Below are 13,708 nucleotides of genomic sequence, written 5' to 3'. Positions count from 1 at the left end.
CAGCACGTGGATGTGCCAAGGGTGAGAACGTGCCCAGGGCCAGTGTTTGGGCCTGGTGGCCGGTCAGGACGAGATGGTTCTGCCCAGTGAGACCACCCCATTCTATCTAAGAGTGCTCTCTCAGAGCACCTTTTCTGGTTCCCACCTTTGGGGTTTTTTTTTCTTTTTTTTTGTTTTTAACGTTTATTTATTTATTTTGAGAGAGAGAGAACATGAGCACAGGAGGGGCAGAGAGAAAGGGAAAGAGAGTATCCCAAGTAGGCTCTTCACTGTCAGCCTGGAGCCCCACACAGGGCTCGATCGCAAGAAATGTGAGATCATGGTTCGTGAGATCACGACCTGAGCCAGAATCAAAAGTCGGACGCTTACTGACAGAGCCACCCAGACACATATTTGTTTGCTTTTATGGAGGTGTACTTGACCTGTAATATTCTATTTTACGTTACAACATAATGATTTGATATTGGTATACGCTGTGAAATGATCACAATAATACTAGTTATTAGTATCCTTGGTATGTATTTATTGAAAGAGCAATTGACCAAACAGGAGATGTAGTGTTTTGCCTTAAAAGATAGACTATAGGTTAGGAGGATAACTTTTCCTTTTCTTACTCGAGCTGATTTCCAGGCCATTCCTAGAGATGATGAGTCTCCACTGGGTGAGCCAGCTTGAGAACGGGTCTGTGGGAGGTTGGGGAGATGGGTCAAGGGCGTCTGGTACAGAGAAGCTTTAGGTGTCAGGCAGATGAGGTTTTTGTGTAGATGTGGCTTTTCCCCCTTCTCAATTGAGCTGTTTTGGGGGGACAGCAATTGGGTTGGGGCTAATTTGCAACATTGACTTCACTTTTTTCCCCTATAAAAGTGTTGTTTTTTTTCGTTGGCCTTAGTGATTATGCTAAATATAATCAACCATTTAAATGTAGTAAGGAATTTGCAGAAAGAAATACAGTGATTAATAATACTGCTTTCCAAATTTCTGTTGTAACATGAATCTGATGTTCTGATTCAGATTAAATGTGAGTTTGAGTGTCAATTTCTTTTTACAGAAGAGCAGTATATTCACATGTACATAATTTTCTTTTAACATATGAAAAGGTTCTTGGTTTCTCCTTTTTGAAGTTTGCCTTTTTCCCTTACACAGGCAAGTCCTAAACTTGGGCAGAGACACTGGCCTATCATCTGTAGCGATGAATGTCATTCCCCCAGACTTTAACAACCTGAGTTAATTAAAAGGTTCAGAGGAAGTTAATCAAGTTTGGAACTCTAATTTTGTGCAGTGTTTTGATATGATTCGATGAGTCATCTTTTGGCAGAGCAGCTCTCCATCCCCGACAATATTTGATCTTAATGGAACAGTTTTATAATCTGGAAACTGGTGAGGAGGTGCTCTTCAGAAATGCAGAGTCAACTTGTGTGTGTGTGTGTGTGTGTGTGTGTGTGTGTGTGTGTGTGTGTGTGTGGCTGGCTGGTTGGCTGGCTATTTGGGAGGGGTCAAAAGCAGAACAAAGAGAGAATTTAATGAGCAAGAGCTTGTTAGGGGACAGGGTCAATTCTGGGGCTGCTCTCTGCCCAGGACATGGGCTTCTCCCCGTCCCCCTCCACGCCTGCTGACTGGAGCGCTGGCATTTGAAAAAGAGTGAAAAATACAGCTTCTGTTTGCTTTGCTGCAAGTAAGTGGCTGGACGGACTGGCCCCCTTCCCAGAGGCCCTGAGAGGACTTCAGATGTGGTCAGTGAGGTATCTGGACGGTGCCGGCCTGCCGGCCCTTGGCCAGGCGGCCTGCACCAGGACCGGGCAAGGGGCCCAGAGAAACAGCGGGGCCAGCTGCTGGCTGCCTTTGCTCTCTTTGTGCCACATCTTCCCTCTTCCTGAGATGAAGCTGGTCTTACACTCCGGAGATTAACGGGCATGGTTACTTGTGGCCTCTGCCTCTGCGTCTCACCCATTGAATTAAGAACTTAGAATTAATGGACCAATTGGGAGAGGAGAGGGCAGGACCCATCTGGAAAGTGCATCTCACAAAAAAGTGGTCAAATGTGGGAGTCCTCTGGAGGTCGGGGCGAAGAGCCAGACCACTTGGAACCCTTGGGGTTGTGTTCCTGATTTTCTGGCCATTTCTTCTGGATTCGATTAGGGTTAAGAAACACAGATTAGGAAGCCAGACCTTAATTGGTATTTCTGCTCCACTGCTTATTATTGGCAGTTGTGTTGAACAAGCCACTTAATCTCTTTGAGCTTCATTTTCTTTATCAATAAAGTGGGGAGCTTAATCGGACCTACCTACCTCCCCAGGTCATTGTGGAGGAGTGGTAACGCACGTAAAATGTTTAGAGTAGTAGTGTTTGGCACGTTGTAGGCACTGTTTGTGCTGTAGTTATCAGAATGGTGTGAACTTTGTTCCAGGAGCTGTATTGTCTAACCAGAAGATGAAAAGTTTTGCGGTGGGGCTGAAAAAATTCTCTTCTCCCCATCCCTCATGACAGTTGGTGCTTCTGTCCCAGTGACACAGAAGTGAGGGGCATTGGAGGCGGCCAGCGTGGGGCTCCTGCTGCCCACCGCCCTGACGGCTGGAAATCAAGCAGCCTCCCTCAGTTTCCACACGGTTGCCACAGGGCCTTGGATTGGGCAGTTTGAGCGGCCCACGCTTGCCATTGCCTCTGTCACTGCTCAGGCAACACTGGTAACTCATTCTGGGTCTGTCCTCGTGTCCTCTCGGGAGTGATCGATAGGAATGATGATGACATTCGATACAGTCCGCTCAGAGTAGCCTCGTTTTGGCCACACTAGCAAATTTCCACGTTCCTTTATCTTCACAGGACATTGTTGAAAAAGAGGCTTGCACTAAAAGGGATTTAACGGCCGCTCCTGCCATCTTCTCCACCCTGCCCCCAAATGCTTATTCTGCAACTGCATTTATTTTCTCCAAATTGGAATTCCAGCAGCACATCTGCCGAGTTCGAAGTGAGGCTTAGGTGATGGCAGGACAGTGCTAGCCAGCATCCACGTTGTCAGCAGCTCGGAGTCCGCTGCCAAGTGCTCAGGTAGAATGGAAGGTTCTAGGAGCTCTGCTGTTGGAAGAGAGGAAAGGAACGATATTCCAAACAGATACTCTGGAGTCCATTCTTCACAGTTGCCGACTTGCAGAGCCCCGTCCTGGGAGTGTGAAGGTTGCCAGAGAAATTTGGACCGGGAGCCTGTCTCTGAGAAAAACTCAGCCCAGGGCAGGTCGGGTCTTTCTTTTACCTGGGCCTCATGGTTTGGAGCACTTCACAACAACCCACTTAGGAACTTCCCTCGGGCTTCGTGGGGGCCATCGGGCTTCGTGGGGGCCATCGGTTGTGGTTCCTGAGTCCTCGCCCCCCCACCCCCCACCCCTCCATAGGTGCAGCCTCAGGGCCTCAGCCTCCTCAGCCTCCGGCCCACAGCCTGTGCTTGGCCATCTTGCTGGTTGTCAAGCCACGCTGCTCGTCACTGAGACGGTTTGTGAGTTGAGTCTTCAGAAAACAAGTAGGGCTGATTCCTTAGTCTGGGGTGGCTTCCAAATACTTAAATTTTTACAGAGCCTCGAAGTAATTGTGTCAGTTTTCAATCCACCTTAATTTTTAGGGAAGAGCCTGTTGTACTGACGGAAAGTATAATTTGTTGACGGAGTTCACTTTTTCGGTTCGCAAATCCCCATGAGACTTGAAAGCACTTTTTTTTTTTAAGTTTATTTATTTTGAGAGAACCAGCAGGGGAGGGGCAGAGAAGGAGGGAGAGGGAATCCCAAGCAGGCTTCACACTGTCAACGCAGAGCCCCTTGGGGGGCTGCAGCTCCTGAACCGCAGGATGCTGACCTGGGCTGAAATGGAACCTGGGCTGAAATGCAGCGCTCAACCGACTGAGCCCCCCAGGCGCCCCAAGGGAAGCGCCTTGGTAACTGCGAAGCCCCCTCCAGGTGTGGGTTGCTATCCCAGCGCCCCAGGGTCCGCATGTCTCCACCCCCACTCTGAAGCAGCTGGGGTGATGCGGGAGGGGTGTTGCCCCAGGGATGAGGCCCCGGGCTGGCCATAGGCCGGCCTCAGGAAGCACACGGGGGACAAGAACACCATCCACCCTGTGTGCGGTGAACATCGCGGACGAGGTGCGGTGGCAGGAGAGGGTGCCGGCACTTTGATCAGTCTTAGGCTCCTTCCTGTGTCTTTTTGTTGGGGTTAAAAATTCAAACCTCGTTAGGGTCTCGTTATGCAGGAGCTCTGATTTGCTGCCGTCATCTGAACCTTTCCTCTGCTTCACAAGCGAAATTAAACCTTCGTTCTGGAGGTTGACACACGAGGGAGGTTTTGTTTGTAATGACCTGGCTGTCTGATGAGTCTGAGCATTTGGCTGGCCTTTCTGGTCGAAGCAGCCCTTTGAACTGATGCCTAGAATGATGCCTCCCACCCCTGACCTGTCTTCTGGGGCATAATAGGGTCTTTTCCCTCTGCTTAAAGCTTCTCCCCTGCTTCCCCGCCCCCCAGACTCACATACACTCAACTCAGTAACTGCTTCCTCAGAGAGGCCTTAACTGATGCCACCCTACCGAGGACATCGGATCCTCTGTTACCTTATTGTGGCACCCGTCACAGTAATTTTAGTCATTTTTAAAATTATCGATTGCCTTTCTGGCTATGTTTGTGAATAAATTAAGAGTATGTTACCTTTCACTTGGCCCACTTTTTTTTTTTTTTTGTAAGTTTTATTTAGAGGAGCCTGGGTGGCTCAGTTGGCTAAGCGTCTGACTTGATTTCAGCTCAGGTCACGATTGGAAAGTCGAGCCCCGCATCAGACTCTCCGGTGACAATGCAGAACCTGCTTGGGATTCTCTCCCTTCCCTCTCTGTGCCCCTCCCCTACTTGCACTCTCTCTCAAAATAAATAATAAAAAACATTTTTAAAATACATTAACAGGGGCACCTGGGTGGCTCAGTCAGTTAAGCGTCCGACTTCAGCTCAGGTCATGAACTTGCAGTCCATGAGTTCAACCCCCACGTCGGGCTCTGTGCTGACAGCTCAGAGTTAGAGCCTGCTTCGGATTCTGTGTCTCCCTCTTTCTGTGTCCCTCCCCCACTCATACTCTGTATTTATCTCTCTCAAAAATACAAATTTAAAAAAAATTGTTTTTTAATTTAACAAGATAAAGTTGTATTTATTTAAGTAATCTCTGTACCCCACGTGGGACTTGAACTCACAACCCTGAGATCAAAAGTTGCACGTTCTTCCGACTCAGCCAGCCAGGCGCCCCTTACTTGGCCCACATTTTAATTAATGTACCGTTTTCTGTGTTTTCGTTCTCAGCATCTGTAAGCATTTGTTATGAAAAGACCTGTTTCTAACCTGCCTTTTTTGTCTTTCCAGTGCTCCTGAAGTTCCGCACAGATAAAGGAAGAGATCCTAGTTCTGATACCTTTGGGGAAGATTCTGAGTTGTTGCTCCAGATACGAAACGATGTGCTTGACTCCCTGGGTGTTAGTCCTGACCTGCTTCCTGAAGATTTCGTCAGGTTAGTCTTCATGTTTCCCACAGGTTAGCCTGTATCGAGAACTGCCTGCTTTCAGTACATGCTTAGTTTGGGGAGATCCTTTATTAAGATCAAAAGCCCTGAGGAGAGCCTCCTTTGCTGTATTCTGCCTACTCCCATTGACCTCTGGTAAGAGAGGTGCAGGTTGTCTTTTGTCATAGATACTTTATATTCACGTGGCTGAAAACTCAAGGCAATAGAAAATCTAGATACACTATATATATACTCTCTATATATACTCTGCCAACAGCTCAGAGCCTAGAGCCCGCTTCAAATTCTATGTCTTCCTCTCTCTGCCCCTTCCCCGCTCATATTCTATTTCTCTCTCTCTCTCTCTCTCTCTCTCTTTTCCTTTCTCTCTCTCTCCCTCTCCCTCTCTCTCTCCCTCTCTCAAAAATAAACATTGAAAAAAAAAATCTATATACATTACTCTATACCTTTCTCTTTTTTTTTTTTTTTTTTTAACATTTTTTATTTATTTATTTATTTTTTTGGGACAGAGAGAGACAGAGCATGAACGGGGGAGGGGCAGAGAGAGAGGGAGACACAGAATCGGAAACAGGCTCCAGGCTCCGAGCCATCAGCCCAGAGCCCGACGCGGGGCTCGAACCCACGGACCGCGAGATCGTGACCTGGCTGAAGTCGGACGCTTAACCGACTGCGCCACCCAGGCGCCCCTATACCTTTCTCTTTATATCATCTTTTGGGGAAGTTTCCAGATCAGTACATAGTTCCCTCCCTTGTTTCTGCAGCTCTGTGGTATTTCAACATGGGCGCACTATAGTTTATTGAACTCATCCCCTACCGACTCAAGTTGTGACCAGGCTTTTGCTATCACATAATGCCGTAGTGTATGACCTTGTGAGTCGCGTTTTGTATGTGTGCAGGTGTAAGTGCAGTATCTATTCCTAGAAAGGCAGTGGCTGGGTCAGAAGATTGTAATTTATCATTTGGTGGCTAGTACCCCATTATTCTCCATTGGTAGCTTATCAGTCCATACCCTCAGCAGCAAAGACATCTACAGTCCTAGCACCTCACCCTTGGGTCCTGGGATGCTTTCGCCCTAGATGACCAGTCTTTTACTCTGATACTCAGCAGGTTTAGGATTTGCTTGGAGAGGTCCAGAGGGCGACTAGGTCTGGATCCCCTTTCCAGGCAGTTCTGGGATCATCGTACTGTCATTCTTTCAGCGTCTCTGCAGGGTGCCCAAAATGCTTCCAGCTTATACCACTAGCGATGGTGGCTGTATTGGGTTTATTTAATTTAGCAGCTGTTATGTACCGGGCATTGTGGTGGTTGTCTTATGTACATGGTCTCCCTTTGCAACGACCCATTATATAGGGGAGGAAAAGCTAAATTAAAGCTCAACAGCTAATGACAATAGCACCACGTATTGAAGATTTTCTGTGTTTTACCTACCTGTACAGCTACATTTAATTGTCACAATAATCGCTTGAAGTGTGCATTATTATTTTTATTTTCCCATTAGTTAAATGAAGAAACCAATGCTCAGAAAGATGCAATCACTTGCCCATGGTGTTATTTTTAATTTTTTACTTTAATTTTTTATAGTTTATTTATTTATTTTGAGAGAGAGTCTGTGTGTGAGAGAGTGGGTAAGGAGCAGAGATAGAATCCCAAGCAGGCTCTGCAATGCCAGCACAAAACCCAGTGCGGGGCTCAAACTCAGGAACTGCAAGATCATGACCTGAGCCAATACCAAGAGTCGGACGCTTAACCAACTGAGCTACCCAGGCACCCCATGCTTTTAATTTATTTTTTTAATGTTTGTTTTTTGAGAGAGCATGCATGCACGTTGAGTGGGAAAGGGGCAGAAAGACAGAGGGGGACAGAGGATCCAAAGTAGGCTCTGCACTGACAGCACAGAGCCCTAGGTGGGACTCGAACTCCTAAACCCTAAGATCATGACCTCAGCCAAAAGTTGGATGCTCAACTGACTGAGCCACCCAGGCGCCCCTTGCCCAAGGTTTTAGTATGCAGCCAGCCAAAATCTCACTTAGATCTTCCACACTGCTAATTTCTGGTAACAACACAGTACTACCTTGATTTCTTTTCAACAATAGAGTATATCAGGGTCCCTCCCTTTCCTGGTCCCGACTTTCTTCACTTTGGCCGGGAACCTCATTTAGACCCTACCAAAGCCCAACCAATTTAGGCCTGGCACTGGGCCTTGAACCACCTGCCAAGCTGTCGGCCAAAAAGAGGCAGCAGTCTCCGGGGCACTTGTGTAAGGTGGCCCTGTGTGGTCAGGGGCTCACGACACCGTGGGCTGGGTGGGGTCCCTGTGTCCTGCTAACAGCCAGGTATGCGTCTGTTGGAGGAAGAACAGTGTGTAAGAAGCAAGTGGCGTCTGCTCTGTGCTTGTTATAGGAGGAGGGGCTGGGCCACGCGGGGCCACCAAGCAAGGCCGACGCCGAGTGCCGGGCTGTGAGGATGCAGCTTAGTGACTAATTTGGCGTCTTGAGTGAAGAACGGCCTGAAAAAAGAACAGTCTGCCTGTGCACTGCAGGCCTTGCCTTCCCGAAGGAAAAAGCCACAGCCTAACCGGCTGCTGGCTGGTGTTCTTTCCAGAGTGTTTTCTTTCCCTGCCCACCCTCTTTGCAGAAACTGCCTTCCCTTGTCTAGGTCCTCATGTGCTCAGGCGCTCCCACTCTGTTGCCCTTTAAGTAAGAGGTGTCCGGTGGCCTCTTGAAGAGTGTCTGTGTGCAGGTAGATGGAGATACGGCCTGACATGGGCTAGAGACGCTGGCGAGGAAATGAGCCGCCGCCTGGCAGCTGAGCTGCCCTCACAAATTGTCCTCTGCCAGCTCTGAGCAGGGTGCACTCGCTTGAGTTGAGAGAGCTGTGCACAAGTCTCCATTGCCCTCGTCTCTGCAATTTCTAACACTGTCCTTTGTTATTTATTCTCTTTCGGAGAGCTGTATTGCTTTTCTGATTATGAAAGTAACAGATGCCCCTTGCCAGGAAGTATTGAAAGGAGGAACAAGATCGCCCATAGTCCCACCCTTGAGAAGTGGCCACTGTTAATGTTTTGGGTTTCACCTCACAGACTTCTCCGTGTATTATTTATTCTAATTTTCCTTTCAATTTTTGTTTAAGTTTTATTTATTTAAGTGATCTATCTCTACACTCCGTGTGGGACTCGAACTCAAGACCCCAAGATCAAGAGTCGTATGCTCTTCTGATTGAGCTAGCCAAGCACCCTATATTTCTTTCTTTCTTTCTCTTTCTTTCTTTCTTTCTTTCTTTCTTTCTTTCTTTCTTTCTTTCTTTCTTTCTTCCTTCCTTCCTTCCTTCCTTCCTTCCTTCCTTCCTTCCTTTTTTTTTTTCTTCCTTCCTTCCTTCTTTCCTTTCTTCCTTTCTTTCTCTCTCTTTTTCCTTCCTTCCTTCCTTCAAAAAATTTTTAATGTGTATTTATTTTTGAGAGAGAGACAGAGTGAGGGAGGGGCAGAGAGAGAGGGAGACACAGAATCTGAAGCAGCTCCAGGCTCCAAGCTGTCAGCCCAGAGCCCAACGTGGGCCTCGAACTCATGAACCCCAAGATCATGACCTGAGCTGAATTTGGACACTTAAGTCGACTGAGTCACTCAAACACCCCTATTTTTTTCAGTTTTTAAATAGCAAAATGAGATCACACTTTCCTTATGATAGCCTTATTTTTCCAGCATGTGTTCAACCTGTTTGCGGCAAAAATATGGATCAGTAGCCTCACTTGTACTGCATGTTTCATTGTTTGATAGATAGATGGTTGTTTATGTAACCATTAGTTTATTGGTGGGTATTCAGGCTGTTTATAGTTTCTCAGTATTGCAAACATTTATGATGAACATTCATAATTTGTGCATGTAATTCAACTTTCGCTGTTTAAAAAGGTTTTTTGTTTTTTGTTTTTAAGTTTATTTATTTTGAGAGAGAGAACCAACACAGGAGGGGCAGAGAGAGGGAGGGAGGGACAGAGGATCCAAAGCGGGCTCCATGCTGACAGCAGAGTCCCATGCAGGTCTCGAAGTCATGAGCCGCGAGATCATCATGACCTGAACCAAAGTCAGACACTTAACTGACTGAGACACCGAGGTGCCCCAAAAAAGGTTTTTGTTTTTTTTTAAATTTCTATATATTTTTTAAAGTTCATTTATTTTGAGGGAGAAAGCACGAGTTGGGGAGGGGCGGGGGGGGGGGGGAGAGAGAGAGAGAGAATGAATGAATGAATGAATGAATGAATGAATGAATGTCAAGCTGGCCCTGCACTGTCAGCACAGAGCCCGACACAGGGCTCAAACCCATGAACCGTGAGATCATGACCCGAGCCGAAGTCTGACACTTAACTGACTGAGCTACCCAGGTGCCCCAAAGTGCAGCCTTTTTAGGAAGCAGTTTGGAAATGTGCATCAAGAATCCTGTTCTCTCTTTGGTCCAGTAATTCTCCTTGATTTACTTGAGAATATACCTTTAAGAAATAATGTGAGCAAAATTCATGTACAAAAGGTATTCATTATCATATTTAAAAGAAAACTTGGAACGGCATTAAAGAGTTAATGACACAGATCAATGCAGTGCTGTGTGCAGGTTGAAATGATGTTTATTATAGAGAGTGTCAAGCATACAGAAAAATGGAAAGAATCATCCAGTGGTGAATGCCAACGGACCACTCAGTTGGATTCAGTCGTTAATAATTTGCTTTTACTTTGGCGCGGGGAGGGGGGGGCGACACTGATGACATGATACTTAAGCTGAATCCTTAAGGACACATCCAAGTTCATCACTTGCTTTCAATTCTGTGTCTCATTTAATTCAGGAGTTGGCAAACTGTGCTTGCCACCTGTTTTTGTAAATAAAGTTTTATTCCACACCTCCTCATTTATGTATTATCTGTGGTAGCTTTTGTAGTTTTTACAGCTCTGTGACAGCAGACTCAAAGAGTTTAAACAGGGACCATATGGCACATAAAGCCAAAACAATTTACTGTCGAGTACATTACAGAGAAAGCTTTCCAGTTCCTAATCTAGAACAGTTTATCCCCCCCCCCTTTTTTTTAAGTTTATTTATTTCTCGTAGAGAGAGGGGGAGAGAGAATCCCAAGCAGGGCCCTGCTGCCAGTGCGCAGCTGGACATGGGTGGGGCTTGATCTCAGGAACCGTGAGCTCATGACGTGACTCCAGATCGAGAGTCGGCCGCCCGACTGACTGAGCCACCCAGGCACCAGGCACCCCACACTTTTTTGTTTTAAGGAGTCCAGGCCACCCATCTTCTGGGTTCTTCTGATTGTTTCTTGAGGTGATGCTTGTATTTTCTTGTTTCATTTTTATTATTTAGACTTGTTTCCTCAATGGTGTTTTTACAAGAGCATGTGACTTCATCTCAGGATCATGAGTGTGAGCCCCATGTTAGGTGTAGAGATGATGTAAATGAATAAACTTTAAAAAATCTTTAAATAATTTATATACAGTAAAATTTACCTTTTGTTAAATAGTAATGTGAGTTGTGTGGGTGTGTTTTGTTTTAAAGTTCCGTGAATTCTTACAAAGGTATAGAGTTATGTAACCACCACAGTCAAGATATAGAAAAGTGTCATTATTGTAAAAATTCTCTTGTAGAGTCTCGATAACAGGGCAGCACCTTCCTTCCTGCACCCAGCGATCTGTTCTCTATCCCTGCAGTTCTGCCTTTCCAATAGTGTAACAAATGGAATCTGTTCAGTTCATGTAGCCTTTTGAGTCTGGCCTCTTTGACTTAACTTCATGCACTTGAAATTCATCCATGTTATATGAAGTCGATAACTCATTTCTTATTGCTGAGCAGTAGTCCACTGTATGGATACACCAGTTTGTTCACCAGATGAAGCACATTCAGGTTGTTCCCAGTTTGGGGCAATTAACGACTAAAGCCACTATAAACATTCATGTGTTCTTGTGTGAGCATAAGTTTTTGTCTCTCTTGGGTGTGTGCACCTAAGAGCGGAGTTGATGATTCACATGGTAATTCTCTGTTTAACATTTTGAGGACCTGCCAGACTGTCTTCCACGGCAGCCACGCCATTTTTCCATTCCACCAGCACTTTGTGCGGGTTCCAGTTTCTCCACATCCTTGCCAACAAGTGTTATGGTCTGTTATTTAGCCTTAGTGGGCAATACATCCTATCTCGCTGTTGTTGTGATTTGCATTTCTTTAGTGACTGATTATGTAGAGCATCTCTTCATGGGCTCACTGGCCATTTGTGTATGATCTTCAGCAAAATGTCTGTTCAGATCATTTGACCACTTTTTAATTGGTTTATCTTTTTATTGTTAATCATAATAGTTCTCCGTACACTTTGGATTCAAGTCCTTTATCTGATACATAATTCACAAAAATTGTCTCCTAATCTGTGGGTTGTCTTTTCACCCTCTTTGAAGTGAAAAGTATCCTTTGAAGTAGAAGTTTTTAATTTTTATGAAATACAATTATTCTGTTTTTTCTTTTTTTATGTGTGCTTTTGGTATGATACTGTTTAAGAAACCATTGCCTGATCCAAGGTCGTGAAGATTTATTCCTCTGCTTTCTTCTAAGAGTCTTGTAGTTTTAGGGGCACCTGGGTGGCTCAATTAGTTAAGCATCCAACTCTTGATTTTGACTCAGGGCATGATCTTATGGTTCTTGAGGTCTAGCCCTGCATATGACTCTGCTGACAGAGTGGTGACTGCTTGGGATTCTCTTTCTCTCTCACTCTCAAAATAAATAAACATTAAAAAACGTTTTGTAATTTTAGCTATTACATTTAGGTCTGTGAGCCATTTTTGAGTCCGCTTTTGTGCATGGTGTGAGGTAGGGGTCCTGCTTAATTCTTTTGCATGTGGAGACCCACTTGTCCAGTATCGTTTGGTAAAAAGACTTTTTCTTTCTCTATTGAATGGTCTTACCACCCTTGTCAAAAATCAATTGACCATGTATGTATTTCTTTATTTCTGGATCGTCACGTGTACTTCATGGATCTATGTGTCTGTCCATATAGATACCAATACCATAGTATTTTGATGACTATACTTGTGTAGTTGTGAGTTGCAAAATTGAGACATGTGAGTTCTTCAGCTTTTTTTTTTTTTTTTTCAAGATTGTTTTGGCTATTCTGGGTCTCTTCCATTCCTATGTTAATTTTTAGAATGCATTTTTCCATTTCTACAGAAAAGGCAGCTAGATTGGGATTGTGCCAGATATATAGATTAATTTGGGGAGCATTGGCCCCTTAATGATGTTAAGTGTTCTGATTTTTTTAAGAGTTTTTTTTAATGTTTGTTTCTTTTTGAGAGAGAGAGACAGACAGACAGACAGACAGAGTGTGAGGAGGGGAGGGGCAGAGAGAGGGAGACACAGAATCTGAAGTAGGCTCCAGGCTCTGAGCTGTCAGCCCAGAGCCTGACACGGGGCTCGAACTCACAAACCGTGACCTGAGCCAAAGTCAAACGTCCAACCGACTGAGCCACCCTGGCGCCCCAAGTGTATCAATTCTTGAACGTGGGATATCTTTCCATTTATTTAGGTCTTTTATGTCTTTCAACAATGTTTTATAGTCTTCAGAATATAAGTTTTACACAACTACTGTTAAGTTATTCCTAAATATTCTATTGTTTTGAAAAAAAAATACTGTTGGGTGGTGTATTATAAATGAAAGTTTTCATTTCATTTTCAGAATGTTCATTGCTAATGTATAGAAGTATACGTTTTGTATGTTAATCTTCTGTCTTGCAACCTTGTTGAATAAATTTAATAGTTCAAATAGTTTTTCTCTGGATACCTTAGTATTCTCTATATAACCAGATCATATTATCTATGAATATGTATTCCTTCTTCCTTTCCAATCTGGCTGTCGTGTCTCTTTTTCCTTCCTTAATTGCCTTGGCTGGAACCTCTAGCACAGTGTCAAATAGAAGTGGTAAGAGCAGACATTCTTAGGAAGAAAGCTTTCAGTCTTTCACCATTAAGTATGATGTTAGCTGTGGATTTTTCATAGCCCTTGATCAGATTAAAGAAACTTCCTTCTGTTCCCAGTTTGTTGCATGTTTTTAGCATGAAGAGGTGCTGGATTTTGTCACATGCTTTTTTTTCTCTCTGTCAGTTGAGATGATCGTGTGTTTATGGTCCCTTTATTCAGTTAATACGCAGTACTAACATCG

At 44.8% G+C, this 13,708-nt stretch overlaps 1 protein-coding gene and 1 long non-coding RNA gene across 4 annotated transcripts in view; both read left to right on the top strand.

Moving 5' to 3' along the window:
* SAE1 (SUMO1 activating enzyme subunit 1) overlaps window positions 1–13,708 on the top strand; it is a 75,234-nt gene that overhangs the window by 54,280 nt on the left and 7,246 nt on the right. For all 3 annotated transcript variants that reach the window (XM_058709534.1, XM_058709533.1, XM_058709532.1), the window contains one exon: window positions 5,378–5,522. In XM_058709534.1, the coding sequence (XP_058565517.1) occupies window positions 5,378–5,522 (145 nt within the window). The remainder of the gene's footprint in view (window positions 1–5,377; window positions 5,523–13,708) is intronic.
* Window positions 6,224–11,708, top strand: LOC131500372 (uncharacterized). Its single transcript, XR_009256263.1, has 2 exons — window positions 6,224–9,635; window positions 9,904–11,708. It is a non-coding gene; the product is annotated as an uncharacterized LOC131500372 (long non-coding RNA).

The sequence above is a fragment of the Neofelis nebulosa genome, chromosome 17 (genome assembly GCF_028018385.1).
Source record: "Neofelis nebulosa isolate mNeoNeb1 chromosome 17, mNeoNeb1.pri, whole genome shotgun sequence".
Classification (NCBI taxonomy): domain Eukaryota; kingdom Metazoa; phylum Chordata; class Mammalia; order Carnivora; family Felidae; genus Neofelis; species Neofelis nebulosa.
This window is presented reverse-complemented; position numbering and strand designations above follow the sequence as displayed.